This window comes from Hemiscyllium ocellatum (assembly GCF_020745735.1).
Source record: "Hemiscyllium ocellatum isolate sHemOce1 chromosome 27 unlocalized genomic scaffold, sHemOce1.pat.X.cur. SUPER_27_unloc_19, whole genome shotgun sequence".
NCBI classification, from domain to species: Eukaryota; Metazoa; Chordata; class Chondrichthyes; order Orectolobiformes; family Hemiscylliidae; genus Hemiscyllium; species Hemiscyllium ocellatum.
The window spans coordinates 444,979-460,157 of NW_026867486.1; the positions used below are offsets into that span (position 1 = coordinate 444,979).

The 15,179-nt window shown below is 45.6% G+C and overlaps 1 protein-coding gene across 1 annotated transcript; it reads right to left on the bottom strand.

The window, feature by feature from the left end:
- Positions 1-179: 179 nt before the first annotated feature.
- LOC132807613 (gastrula zinc finger protein XlCGF7.1-like) lies at positions 180-14,870 on the bottom strand. The gene is made up of 2 exons (XM_060821666.1): positions 14,724-14,870; positions 180-1,576 (listed from the first exon to the last, which is right to left on the bottom strand). Exon 2 carries the CDS (start codon positions 1,224-1,226, stop codon positions 510-512), a length of 717 nt encoding a protein of 238 aa, XP_060677649.1. The 5' UTR covers positions 1,227-1,576; positions 14,724-14,870; the 3' UTR covers positions 180-509.
- Positions 14,871-15,179: the final 309 nt, after the last annotated feature.

The window sequence follows — 15,179 nt, forward strand, 5'->3', positions numbered from 1 at the left end:
ATGACACACTCTGCACTCCTGAAAAATTGACAATTTCTCATGATACTGGCTGCTCATTCATGACTCCATCTGATACGCGACTTTGGAAGCTTAGTGCAGGAGGCTGAAAGAAATGAGCAGCTTTAAAACAAAAACCCCCTTGGCGCTCAAAGCTTTCAATGAGAGTCTGAACCCAGCAGCAAGTTCAGGTAACCTTTATTGCAACCCAACTTTGTTACAGCTTCAGATCCCCTCAGCAAAAAGGCAGAGAAAAAGTAGCTTTTTAAACAGCTCAAAGTCAAAGCGCACACTCTTCCCCTCCCACCACTTTCTTTACTATTGGTCACCACTGAGTTGTCCCTTTGTAATTGGATCCTTGGTACAGCCTTAACCTGGAGGAAGTATTGCCTCACTCAGCAATTTCAACCCAGACCCTGTATAGCGCCATCTGCCGCAGTGGGATTCAAATCCGGGAGTCCCTGGAACTGGGTTGATGGTCCAGTCGATAATGGCACTCGGCCGTCGCTCCTTCAATCCCCCTGCGACGGTATGTGAACTCTCTGGTGCCTCCGGAGGTGGGAGGAGCGGGTGAAATACTTTCTGCACAGGGGGCAGCTGAACGGCCTCTCCCTCGTGTGGACCCGCCGGTGGGTCAGCAGGTTGGAGGCCTGGGTAAATCTCTTCCCACACTCGAGGCAGGAGAACGGCCTCTCCCCCGTGTGAATCTGCTGGTGGGTCAGCAGGTGGGAGGAATCGCTGAAGGCCTTCCCGCACTCAGGGCAGGGGAATGGTCTCTCCTTGGTGTGGACCCGCCGGTGCTTCAGCAGGGTGGAGGAATTACTGAAGGCCTTCCCACAGTCGGGGAAACTGAAGGGCCTCTCCCCCGTGTGGACCTGCTGGTGCCTCAGCAGGTGGTAGGAATCGCTGAAGGCCTTCCCGCACTCAGGGCAGCTGAAGGGCCTCTCCCTAGTGTGGACCTGCCGGTGCCTCAACAGGTTGGAGGAAGTGTTGAAGGCCTTCTCGCACTCGGGGCAGGGGAATGGCCTCTCCCCGGTGTGAGCCCGCTGGTGCCTCATCAGGGCGGAGGTGTGGGCAAAGCCCTTCCCGCACTCTGGGCAGGAGAATGGTCTCTCCCTTGTGTGGATGCGCCGATGAATCTGCATGGCAGACGGGAAACAGAAGCCATTCCCACCATCACTGCACTTCCACTGTTTCTCCACGGGGCAGGATTCCTCGGGTTTCTCCATGGTCGAAGCTTCAGCTGCACAGAATACCTTTCCAGTCCCTCCCGGCCATCAATTCCTGCTGCTACACGCCCCACACTCGATGTGCTGCATCAGTAGGGTCTCTCATCCAGGAACCAAAACGCTTTGCACCTTCTCACAGACTCACGGTTAAAAATTGTTTCCGGTCCCGCTGGATTGAGTGACTGTCAGACATTGACGTTAAAGTGAGGACTGCAGACGCTGGAGGGTCAGTGTCAAAATGTGTGGTACTGGAAAAGCGCAGGTCAGGCAGCATCCGAAGAGCAGGAGAGTCAACGTTTTGGGCATCAGGACTTCATGCGTCGATTTTGAATCTTCTATCTTCAAATACACTGTTAAAAAGAGATTACAAAGGTCATCACTGTCAGTGCAGGGTAGAAATTCTGTACAAGCAATTCTACTTTCTATGGAATATTCTTGTCTTTTGTTATTCCACAAAATTGAAAGCACCATCCCACTTTCACTCCCCTTCTTTCTCACTCTGATCTAATTCCCCTGAAGTTGCTGATTCAGGGTCTTACAGGGGCAGATGAGCAAAAACAGAAAGACTGACATCTCTCTGAATTTTGGATACCTCCACCTGAAAGTTAATATCTTTCACAACACTGGGATACTGCTGAGAGTGAGCAGGTCTGATTTTAGGAAGCAAAAAAAAAGTATCAATTCAGGGTGAACCTGCAATGACAAAATAGTTAACGACCCGAGAAGGTGGGAGCAAAATGAGATGTCAAGGCATTAACACTAATACACTTCAGTCAAACTCTGCTGCTTCCCAGTCAGGGCAAAACATGCTCTGAAAGTCCAGCCTTCACAACCACACTTCTGCTTTCACTGAAGACAATTAGAGTCACACAGCACAGAAACAGACTCTTTGGCCCAACCTGCCCAGATTTCCTAAATTAATCTAGTCACGTTTGCCATCACTTGGCCCCTATATGGGCTGGGTGCTGGCAGCTGGGACTAAATTGGGTTGGCTATCTTGTCAGCAAGGACGAGTTGGATCGCAGGGTCTGTTTCCATGCTGTACATCTCTATGACTCCAGTCGCATTTGCCACCACTTGGCCCCTCTCCATCTGAACCCTTTGTAATCATCCGCCCATCCAGATGCCTTTTAACTGTAGGAATTGTACCAGCCCCCACCACTTCCTCTGGCAGCTCATTCCATGAACACATCACCCTCTTCATGAAAACGTTGCCCCTTTTACATTTCCCCCACTGCCCTCACCCTGAACCTATGACCCTCCAGTTCAGGACTCCCCATCCCAAGGGAAAGACCTTGTCTATTTATCCTATCCATGCTCATGATTTTATAAAAGTCTATAATGTCACCTCTCAGGCTCTGGAGCAATGGGGAAAACAACCCCTGCCCATCCTTCTGTCCCACCTCACCCGGGTAATTAAGACAAATACCTGAGTTTGCAGCATCTGCTCCCTCCCCGGATTCACTCCAATTGCCACAAGTGAATAGATTTCCCCCCTCTCCCCCTCCCAGGATGAAGAGTTGCCCAAAGAGAGGGAGTTTCACTCAAACTGACAGGGCCACTTCCACGTTGTGACGCCATCAATAGGTCGAGGGTGGGGGGACGAAACAAAAGGGGCGGGGCAAGGTGCACAGTTTGCAGGAATCCCTTCCCTTCACGGAATCCCCACAGCATGGAAGCAGGCCACTCGGCCCAACAAATCCAAACCAATCCTCGAAGGGGAACCCACCCACACCCATTCCCCTAGACCTGTTGCTCTACTCCCTGACTATCACACCTAACCTGCACATCCCTGGGCACTATGGATAATTTAGCAACCTAACTTGGACAAAGTTAAAAATCACAACACCACATTATAGTCCATCAGGTTTATTTGGAAACTCTAGCTTTTGGAGCGCTGTTCCTTCATCAGTTGGTTGTGGAGAATAAGATAAGACACAGAATTTATAGAAAAACATGACAGTGACCTGCCACTGAAATAATACATTGAACAAACCTGGATTGTTAAGTCTTTCATCTTTTCAAATGGGTTGCAGGTATCATTAATATGCAAATCCCAGTCTTCCTGGAAGGCACCTTCTCCATAAAACTTAAATTTTGATAAAGTGACATTTCTGTTCAGCTCTGCAAATGTAATTCTGCAAATATACATTCACTCCTGTGGACTTGTGTGGGCGCGCGCATGAGGGGGGAATGTCTATTTCCATCCTGCTTATCTCTGTCTATTTGAGAACAGATGTCTTACTTCTGTTGGTGTAAATATTGTTGTAAATCATAGCTGGGTTCTCAGTTAGATGTAAGAGAGAGAGATTTCCTCAAGTAGGACAGTCCCAGAATCCTGGGAGACCCCCATTTCTCCTTTACGTCCGAATGAACAAACATCAAACACGAGCACCTATTTGCTTCAAATTTGGTTTCATTTTTCTTGTGTGATTCCCTGCTATGATTACACTGTGTGTCTGGATGGTTGACAGGCTGGGAGATTGTGGATTGGGGCTTGATTGGCTGAATGCTTTATTGTTCCAGAAGGTGAAAAAAAAGGGGGTCAAAGCTTCAGCAGAAATCCAGCAAAGCTGAGAACAGACCGACATCTTACGCTGTGGGAACAGGGAGATCAACACAGGACCAAGAAATCAGGACCTGAAATCTGAGCTGACACCAAACTACCCTGTGATCAGCGCTTTCATTAGCAGCACCAACCCTCTACCTTTACCTCGCTTCCCATTTGACCGAACCCTCGATATTCAGGATCCAATCCTGGTCATCCTGAAGCCATGTCTCTGTTAGGAGTCTCGGATCATAATTATTCTCTTCAATGCGTGCAATCAATTAATTCATTTTTGGTGACAATACAGATAGATACTGTTTCTGGTTTCAATTTTTATGATCTTCAGAGTCCAGTTTTGATTGCTGGAATATTTACTCTCCTTGTCCTTTTCTATTGTTCTTTGAAATTCATTTCCCACATCAATACACTGCTCACTGGCCTTGATTTGGATTTTTCATGCTAAATTGCCTATAATGTCGAGGTTAGGTGGCATAGCCGTGGGAAATGCAGGGTTGTAGTTTCATATCCAGCCCGCTCCGCCATTCATTAAAATCATGGCTGATCTATCCATTGTCTCAGATCCTCCCCTCCCTGCATTGTCCCAGCTACCCTTAATTCCCCTACCATTGCAAAAACCCATCCAACTATGTCTTGAACATACTTAACGAAGCTGCCTCTACTGCTTCCTTGGGCAGAGAATTCCACAGATTCACTAAACTCCAGCAAAAACGGTTCCTCCTCATCTCTGTCCTAAATCTACTCCTAATCTTGAGATCTGTTTCATTCACCAGCAAAAATGACTGGGTAGGGTAGAGCTTCATCCCCACAGTGCAATGAATTGCCACTTTCCACCAAAATCTCGGATGCTGTCAGTTGCTGTCTCACAAATGCAAGTTTTCATTGTAACGTTTTCTGCTCCAATTAAGGGCCAAACATCTTTGAAAGCTGCTCTGAAACTCTAGCCTTCACAATCACACTTCTGCTTTCACCAAAGAAGATTTGAGTCATACAACACGGAAACAGACTCTTTGGTCCAACTTGTTCGGCCAAACAGATATCCTAAATTAATCTAGTCCAATTTACCTGCATGTGGCCCATATCCCTCTAAACCATATCCCTCTATTCATGTACCCATCCAGATGCCTTTAAAAATTCCCACTCACCTCAAACATATGCCTTCTAGTTTTGGACTCTGCTACATTGGGGAAAAGACCTTGGATATTCACCCTATCCTTACCCCTTATGAACGTCTATAAGGTCACCCCTCAGCCTTCAATGCTCTCGGGAAAATATCCCCAGCCATTTGAGCCTCTCCCTGCCACTCAAACCCTCCAACTCTGACAGCAGCCTTGTAAATCTTTTCCGACACCTTTCAAAGTTTCGCAACATTTTCCCTGTAAAAGGGTGACCAAAAATGAATGCAGTCTTCCAAACGTGGACTAATCAATGTCCTACACAGCCACATTACCTCCCAACTCCTATACTCAATGCACTGACCAATAAAGGAAAGCATACCAATTGCCTCCTTCACTATTCTGTCCACAGGTGACTCCACTTTCAAGGAACTATGAACCTGCACTCCAAGGTCTCTTTGTTCTGCAACACTCCCCTTAACTGTGTCAGTCCTGCCTGGATTGCTTGACCAAAATGCAAACCACATTTCTCTCCATCTACCACACTTTGGCCAATCAGCCCATCTGATCAGTTCTAATTTATAGTGAACTCTCTTTCCTTGCTTATTCTTTAGAAGTTGAAAATCTCTATCCCACACACACTCCCTCCATTCTCAGTTTGCTGAACCTAATCCCTGCTGTAACTCATCCTGAAGGATGTCGTTGACACTGGTTAATATGCCCACAAGCAGGAGGGTTCTAACTGAAACGTTATGAATACTGAACAGCCTGGAAAGAGTGGAAGTTGGGAAAAAAATTCCATTGACTGGAGAAACTAGAACTACTGGGCACAGCCTTAGAGTAAAGGGAAGACCTTTCAGAATGGAGGCAAAGAGAAACTTCTGGCATTTTGGAAACAGAACCAGTCTGACTCAAGATTGGGATACACACAGGCTCTGAGCTCACTCTTTCATTGAATTGTCTGAGCTAAGATGTCACATTTTGTTATAAAGCTTTATGTTTTGTTGAAGGTGCCTTACAGGAAGTTCTGAGATTTAGATTAATGATACCTGTAACCCATTCTAAAAGATGAAAGACTCAACAATCCAGGTTTGTCAAGATATCATTTCAGTGGCAGGACTCCATTATGTTTTTCCATAATTTCTGTGCCTGATGACCTTATTCTCCACAACATCTGATGAAGGAGCAGCACTCCAAATAAACCTGCTGAACTCTAACCCGGTGTTGTATACTTATTAAACTTAGTCCAGGTGAGGGTGCATTGACCATGTTAAATTACTCATAGTACCCGGGGAAGTGCAGAGTGGATTGGCTGCGCTAAATTACCCATACTGCCCGATTGGGTGTATTAGTTGGGGGTAAATGCCAAGCAATCGGGATAGGGGAACGGGTGTCTGAGAGTTACCCTTTGGTGAGTCAGTGTGGACCCGTTGGGCAGAGTGACCTGCTTCCACAATGTGAGGATTCTCTGAAGGGAAGGGATTTTTGCAAACTCTGCAAGGCAGTGCGGGCCATCCGGCCGGCCATGTGCAGCAGGTGCAGTGTGGGGGCCCGCCTTCAGCTTGGCCCTGCCCCTTCCCAGCACATTACCCAGACACATCGCCCCAACCTCTTGCTCCATTGTTGATGTCACTGTGTGGAAATGGTCTTCTGAGTTTCAGAGTGAAACCTCCTCCTTCTGGGCAACTCTTTTTCCTGGGAGGGAGAGAGGGAAGGTGGGGGTTGGGGGAACCTTATCAAGCAGAGGATGGTGCGTGTATGGAATAAGCTGCCAGAGGAAGTGGAGGAGGCTGGTACAATTACAACCTTTAAAAGGCATCTCGAAGGGGATATGAATAGGAAGGGTTTAAGAGGGACATGTGTCAATTTCTGGCGAATGGGTCACTAGGTTAATTTAGGATATCTGGTTGGCATGGACTGAAGGGTTTGTTTCCATGCTGTACAACGCTATTACTCTATTTCTGCATCGTCAGAACCAATATCACAAGACTAGGAATAGGCCATTCACCCCTTCCAGCCTGTCCTGTGCTGTGGCCTAAGTGCACATACTTCAGTGCAAGTTTCAGAAAGATTCCAGCAGCTCTTAAAAAATTGACCTTGCTTTCAGACTTTAATGATGTTTCTGAGTGTATAATTTTACCTGTTCTCAATTTTAAATATAACCTATTTGTGGCCCCGCCTGTCTTCCGGGTCAACTTGTCAGCATCCATTCTCTCTCTCTTCATCAGCTTGATACACAGCGATCAAAGAGGGCTGGGGGAGGGCGCACAGCAGGGAAAGATAATGGACGGGGTGGGCTGAGGGAGGGGGACAAGAGAGAGAAAATGGACAAGGGTGCAGAGGGTGGCATGACAGAGAGAATGGAGGTGGTGTTGGGGGGAAGAGATGGAATGGACACAATGCTGTGGTTCATGGAGGGCAGTGGACTGGGGGCACAGTGGGTGGCAGGCGAGAATGCACAGGTCGCCGTGGGTGGTGGTGTACATTTCATTTCAATGCAGAACATTTCTAACAATAGTTGTGAATTCTGTCTGGGCCCCAATGTCATGTCAGACTTGACATTTTTTGTTAGAAAAGCTCTTCATTTAAATTACATTCTTGAGAATGCTATTTAAAACACGTTCTGGGATTAACAAACCAAAGAGCAGAAATCCATTCTAAAAGATTTAAATCTAGAATTGTTTAATGTATTACATCTGTGACACTGGACTCCTTTGGATATAAATTATGATCATGATCCTATTCTCCACAACCACCTGATGAAGGAGCAGAGCTCTGAAAGCTAGTACTTCCAAATAAACCTGTTGGACTATAACATTATATTGTATGATTTTTAAGTTTACCCACCCGAGTCCAACACCGGCTCCTCCACATTATTTCTACTGATCACAGCACACGCCTCCCGGTGCTACCAGTAAACTTTACAATGCCAATGAAACGACAAACTCTGCACTCCTGAAAAAATTACATCTGATACACAACATTGGAAACTTAGTGCAGGAGGCAGAAAGAAATTAACAGCTTCAAAATAAAAAGCTTTGTGGTTCAAAGTTTTCAATGAGAGTCTGAGCCCAGCAGTAAGTACAGTTAACCTTTATTGCGATCCAACTTTGTTGCAGCTTCAGATCCTCCCAGCAAAAAGGCAGAGAAAATGTCGCTGCTTCTTAAATAGCTCAAGATCAAACACCCCTTCTCCACCTCCTCCCCACCCACCGAGTACCCGGGGGCTGGAAGGATCGGCAGGGGTGATAAGTCAAAAGAACTACAATTCCTCTATTACAGTCCGACTATTCTAGGGAATAAGACTAAAGAGGCTCTGGAACAGAACAAACTGGGATTATCAAAGCTGCGTCTTTACTCTATGCAGAATCGGTATGCTTTAGACTATACACTCGCCCAGGAAGGTGAGGTCTGCACCACTGTCCAAGATAAATGCATTATTTACATTCCTGATTGCACTGGCAATTACTAAGATACAACATGAGATCCAGGTGCTCCTTGAAGGTACCAGTTGGAGAAAATGGGGATCGGGGTTTTGGTACAATTGGCTTATCAATTTAGCTACATATGTCAGAATAATTTTCTTCTGTTTGTTGGTATTGGTCGGTATTTATTTGCTAGGCTTATGAGGACCTTTAGTGATATAGATTTGCCCCAGAAGATGCTCTGTTTGCAATGCCATGGCTCACCCACTTGTTGATGGCAATGATAAATATGACCAGATGAGCTGCAAAGATGGTGGTGCCACTCTACAGGATATTGAAGGCTGGTCCACCTTGAAGGGCATTTAGAGTCATAGAGACGTATAGCATGGAAAGCGACCCTTCGGTCCAACCCGTCCATGCTGACCAGATATCCCAACCCAATCTAGTCCCACCTGCCAGCAGCTGGCCCATATCCCTCCAAACTCTTCCTATTCACATACCCATCCAAATGCCTCTTAAATGTTGCAATTGCACCAGCCTTCACCACATCCTCTGGCAGTTCATTCCATATACGTACTACCCTCTGCGTGAAAAAACCTGTCCCTTAGGTTTATTTTATATCTTTCCCCTCTCACCCTAAACCTCTGCCCGCTAATTCTGGACTCCCCAGGGAAAAGACTTTGCCTATTTATCCTATCCATGCCCTTCATAATTTTGTAAACCTCTATAAGGTCACCCCTCAGCCTCCGACGCTCCAGGGAAAACAGCCTCAGTCTGTTCAGCCTCTCCCTGTAGCTCAGATCCTCCAACCCTGGCAACATCCTTGTAAATCTTTTCTGAACCCTTTCAAGTTTCACAATATTCTTCTGATAGGAAGGAGACCAGAATTGCATGCAATATTCCAACAGTGGCCTAACCAATGTCCTGTACAGCCGCAACATGCCCTCCCAACTCCTGTACTCAATACTCTGACCAATAAAGGAAAACATCCAAACTATCCTATCTACCCGCGACTCCACTTTCAAGGAGCTATGAACCTGCACTCCAAGGTCTCTTTGTTCAGCAACACTCCCTAGGACCTTATCATTAAGTGTATAAGCCCTGCTAAGATTTGCTTCCCCAAAATGCAGCACCTCGCATTTATCTGAATTAACCTCCATCTGCCACTTCTCAGCCTATTGGCCCATCTGGTCAAGATCCTGTTGTAATCTGAGGTAACCCTCTTCACTGTTCACTACATCTCCAATTTTGGTGTCATCTGTAAACTTACTAAGTGTACCTCTTATGCTCGCATCCAAATCATTTATGTAAATGACAAGAAGTAGAGGGCCCAGCACAAATCCTTGTGGCACTCCACTGGTCACAAGCCTCCAGTCTGAAAAACAACCCTCCACCACCACCCTCTGTCTTCTACCTTTGAGCCAGTTCTGTATCCAACTGGCTAGTTCTCCCTGTATTCCATGAAGCTAACCTTGCTAAACAGTTTCCCATGTCGAACACCTTGCTGAAGTCCATCTCGATCACATCTACTGCTCTGTCCTCAATCTTCTTTGTTACTTCTTCAAAATACTAAATCAAGTTTGTGAGACATGATTTCCGAAGCACAAAGCCATGTTGACTATCCCGAATCGGTCCTTGACTTTCCAAATACATGTACATCCTGTCCCTCAGGATTCCCTCCAACAACTTGCCCACCACCGAGCTCAGGCTCACAGGTCTATAGTTCCCTGGTTTGTTCTTACTACCATTCTTAAACAGTGGCACCATGTTTGCCAACCTCCACTCTTCCAGCACCTCACCTGTGACTATCGATGATACAATTATCTCAGCAAGAGGCCCAGCAATCACTTCTCTACCTTCCCAAAGAGTTCTCGGGTACACCTGATCAGATCCTGAGGATTTATCCACCTTTCACCATTTCAAGACATACAGCATTTCCTCCTCTGTAATCTGGACATTTTTCCAAGATGTCATCATCTATTTCCCTAGTCTATATCTTTTTTATCCTTTTCCACAGTAAATACTGATCCAAAATATTCATTTAGTATCCCCCCATTTTCTGTGGCTCCACACAAAGGCCGCCTTGCTGATCTTTGAGGAGCCCTATTCTCTCTCTAGTTACCCTTTTGTCCTTAATATATTTGTAAAACCCCTTAGGATTCTCTTTAATTCTATTTGCCAAAGCGCTCTCATGTCCCCGTTTTGCCCTCCTGATTTCCCTCTTAAGTATACTCCTACTTTATTTATACTTTTCTAAGGATTCACTCGATCTATCCTGTCTGTACCTGACATATGCTTCCTTCTTTTTCTTAACCAAACCCTCAATTTCTTTAGTCATCTAGCATTCCCTATAGTTACCAGCTTTCCCTTTCACCCTGACAGGAATATACTTGCTCTGGATTCTTGTTATCTCATTTCTGAAGGCTTCCCATTATCCAGCTGTCCCTTTACCTGTGAACATCTGCCTCCGATCAGCTTTTGAAAGTTGTTGCCTAATACCGTCAAAATTGGCCTTTCTCCAATTTAGAACTTCAACTTTTAGATCTGGTCTATTCTTTTCCATCACTATTTTAAAACGAATAGAATTATGGTCACTGGCCCCAAAATGCTCCCCCACTGACACCTCAGTCATCTGCCCTGTCCTATTTCCCAAGAGTAGGTCAAGTTTTCCACCTTCTCTAGTAGGTACATCCACATACTGAATCAGAAAATTGTCTTGTACACACTCTCCTCTCCATCTAAACCTGTAACGCTATGGCAGTCCCAGTTGATGTTTGGAAAGTTAAAATCCCCTACCAAAACCACCCCATCATTCTTACAGATAGCTGAGATCTCCTTACAAGTTTGTTTCTCAATTTCCCTCTGACTATTGAGGGGGGTCTATAATGCAATCATCCCTTTCTTATTTCTCAGTTCTACCCAAATAACTTCCCTGGATACATTTCCAAGAATACCCTCCCTTAGCACAGCTGTAATGCTATCTCTTATGAAAAATGCCACTCCCCCTCCTCTTTTGCCTCCCTTTCTATCCTTCCTATAGCATTTGTATCCTGGAACATTAAGCTGCCAGTCCTGCCCATCCCTGAGCGATGATTCCGTAATTGATATGATATCCCAGTCCCATGTTCCTAACCATGCCCTGAGTTCATCTGCCTTCCCTGTTAGGCCCCTTGCATTGCTATGTTCCCCTGAGAATCCATCACCCCCAACATTTTTCAAAACAGCATACCTGTTTGGAGTCTTTTGTGGATATACCCATTTCAAACAAGTATGCGGTTTTGGAAAATGTAGAGGGTGATGGATTCTCAGGGGAACGTAGCACAACGTAGAACGTAGAGGATTCTGTAGTCCGAGGTACATACAGATGTTTCTGTGGCCAGCAGAGAAAAAGCAGAATGGTGTGTTGTTTCCCTGGTGCCAGGATCAAGGATGTCTCAGAGAGGGTGCAGAATGTTCTCACGGGGGAGGGGGGGCCAGCAGGAGGTCATTGTCCACATTGGAACCAATGACATTGAAGAGAAAAGGTTGAGACTCTGAAGGGAGATTACAGAGAGTTAGGTAGAAATTTAAAAAGGAGGTAATATCTGGATTACTCCCAATGCTACAAGCTAGTGAGGGCAGGAATAGGAGGATAGAGCAGATGAATGCATGGCTGAGGAGCTGGTGTATGGGAGAAAGATTCACATTTTTGGATCATTGGAATCTCTTTTGGGGTAGAAGTGACCAGCACAAGGAGGACAGATTGCACCTAAGTTGAAAGGAGACTAATATGCTGGCAGGGAAATTTGCTAGAACTGCTTGGGAGGATTTAAACTGCTTGGGGAGGGGGGGGGGGTGGGACTCAGGGAGATAGCGAGGAAAAAGAGATCGATCTGAGACGGGTACAGTCAAGAACAGAAATGAGTCACACAGTCAGGGCAGGCAGGGACAAGGTAGGACTAATAAGTTAAACTGCATTTATTTCAATGCCAGGGGCCTAACAAGGAAGGCAGATGAACTCAGGGCATGGTTAGGAACATGGGACTGGGATATCATAGCAATTACAGAAACATGGTTCAGGGATGGGCAGGACTGGCAGCTTAATGTTCCAGGATACAAATGCTACAGGAGGGATAGAAAGGGAGGCAAAAGAGGAGGGGCGAGTGGCATTTTTGATAAGGGATAGCATTACAGCTGTGCTAAGGGAGGATATTCCTGGAAATACATCCAGGGAAGTTTTTTGGGTGGAACTGAGAAATAAGAAAGGGATGATCACCTAATTGGAATTGTATTATAGATTTGTTTGGATTAGCCTTCCCTTTCCATGATCACGGTGCGATCAAAGGGAGAAATGAGGGTGTGGGCATCTGGGAGGTAGGACAAAATGGCTGAAACAGCTGCACAAAACGGCTTCTGCTTGGCTAATTCAGTTGGAACTGAGTCAGGCAGATACTCATGACTCAGAACAAATATGAAACCATAGACTGACGTAAATCCGGTGAAAAAAAATTGCAACTGCAAAAGCAACAATGTGAACCTAACCACTAATTGCAGAAGTAACAGCTTAGCCCTAATCACCAGACAAGACAAATACAATTCCAAGAACGGACTGCTTACAAGAAATTATGATAGACTCAGTCAAAAGTGGACAAGGACTTTGTGGGATCTGATTGGTTGTTAATATGTGATCATGTTGCATGTCTGACTATAAACAATGTACACAATGCAAAATCTGTAAAAGTCAGCGGATTCTTTTGGCGGTCTAGGAGTTCTCATCCTTCTGGGCTGATCAGAGTCTACCGACCCGGCCGTATCAAAGAAAAGACAATTGCTTGTGTGATTGACAAAGAGTCATTTCCAGGTGTGCTTATTGACAGGATCTGGGGAGCAAAATGAGACATCATGGTGTGGAAAATAAGAAATGTAGCTTGCTGCAGACGATATAGAAAGGTAGTTGTTGAAAGTGCTAGTTGAGTGTAATTTCTGTAGATGGGGGAGGGGTGGGACGTTATACAAACGGTCATGGAATTCTTGTAGTATGTAGTATACTTAAGGCTAAGACTTTAATGAATATATGGGGTCTTTTAAAGAAGTAGTTCAAAAAAATATAGTTTTAAGCTAGGAAATAACTATGGGGTGTTGTAGCTGACCACAAAATAAGGGTATTTTTACAATAAAACTTATAGTAACAAGACAAAGAATGCAGTCATCCAAGGGCAGCCTGGTACAGAGATAAGGAAAGCGAAAAACAAGTGAAGTAATTGTCTTAAGGTTAGTCCCAAATAAGGGAATGAAATGAACTAAATGATTATGATAGGGTAAGAATAGGGAAAGGGGTGTGAGCATGCAACACACAAAGTGTATAAAAATGATTGCATAACTGATATCTTTGCACTCTTTGCCAGGCTAGCAGGGTGTCTGGACTTGCAAGTTTGCAATAAATTGTCCTTGTTTCCATGGCTTTGTCTCCGGCTGATTTATAAGTGAGCTTTGTTTCTAACAATGGCATTTACACTAACAGCAGAGAGAAACTGAGCATACAGACATGACAAACATTAGTGGCAAGCCAGAATCACAGATGTACAGTATAGAAACAGTCCCTTCAGTCCAACTTGTTCATGGCGACCAGATATCCTAAATCAATCTAGTCCCATTTGCCAGCACTTGGCCCATGTCTCTCTATCCCTTCCTATTCATATACCCATCCAGATGCCTTTCAAATGCTGTATTTGTACCAGCCATCACCACTTCCTCTGGCAGCTCATTCCTTGCACGCACCACCTGCTGAATATATGAGTTGCCCCTTTTAAATGTCACCCTTACTCTGAAGCTATGACCTATCCAGGGAAAAGATCTTGTCTATTTACCTTATCCATGTCCCTCCTAATTTTGTAAAAGTTTGTAGGGTCACCCCTCAGCTTCTGGCGCTCGAGAGAAAACAGCCCCAGCCTGTTCAACTGAAACGATTGACAAGTTTCACAACATTCTTCCTCTAGCAGAGAGACCAGAACTGCACACAACATTTCAAAAGTGGCCTAATCAATATCTGGTGCAGCTACAACATAACTTCCCAATTCTTATAATTAGAGGATTGGGAAAGTTTTCAAAACCCACAAAAAAGAATGGAGGGACAAACTAATCTTTTGAGGGTCAGCTTGGACATCAGGGCGGGGGGATGGGAATGAGGGAAGGAAACTGAATGCGCTGGAGCCAAGGCGTAGGAAGAACAGAGGATACAAAACCGGCTTGAAGCTGCAATGAGGAATATTGCATGTGCTGTACTTGCAGCTGTTGCAGTTACTGGTGGGAATCGGGTGCATTTTAAACATAAAAACAAAAAAGCTATCTACCCCTCCGCCATCCCAACGTCGATTCTTCAGTTCCTCTTCACCTGGGTAACTAAGACACATACCTCAGTTTGCGGAGTCTGCTCCCTCCCTGGATTCACTCCAGTTGCTACCAGTGAACAGTTTCCCCTCCTCCCATCTCTGTTTCCCTCCCAGGATGAAGAGTTGCCCAAAGGTAGGGAGGTTCACTTTGACATGGCGACTTCCGCGTTGTGACGTCACTAAAGGAACGAGGGGCGGGGCGAGACCGTCAGCGGACCACCGCACTGCGCATGCGCTGCCCTGCAGGTCGGGGAGGACGACACTTTCCATAAACCCCTCACTTCAGAGAATTCCCAGAGTGCGGAAACAGGCCCCTCGGCCTCACCGCCCCGACCCTCCCAAGGGTGACTCACCTACACCCACTCCCCGATCCCCACTGCTCGACATTTAACCCTGAGTCATGCACATTACGCCGAATTTAGCATGGCCAATCCACCCGAACCTGCACATCCCTGGGCACGATGGAGAATTTAGCATGG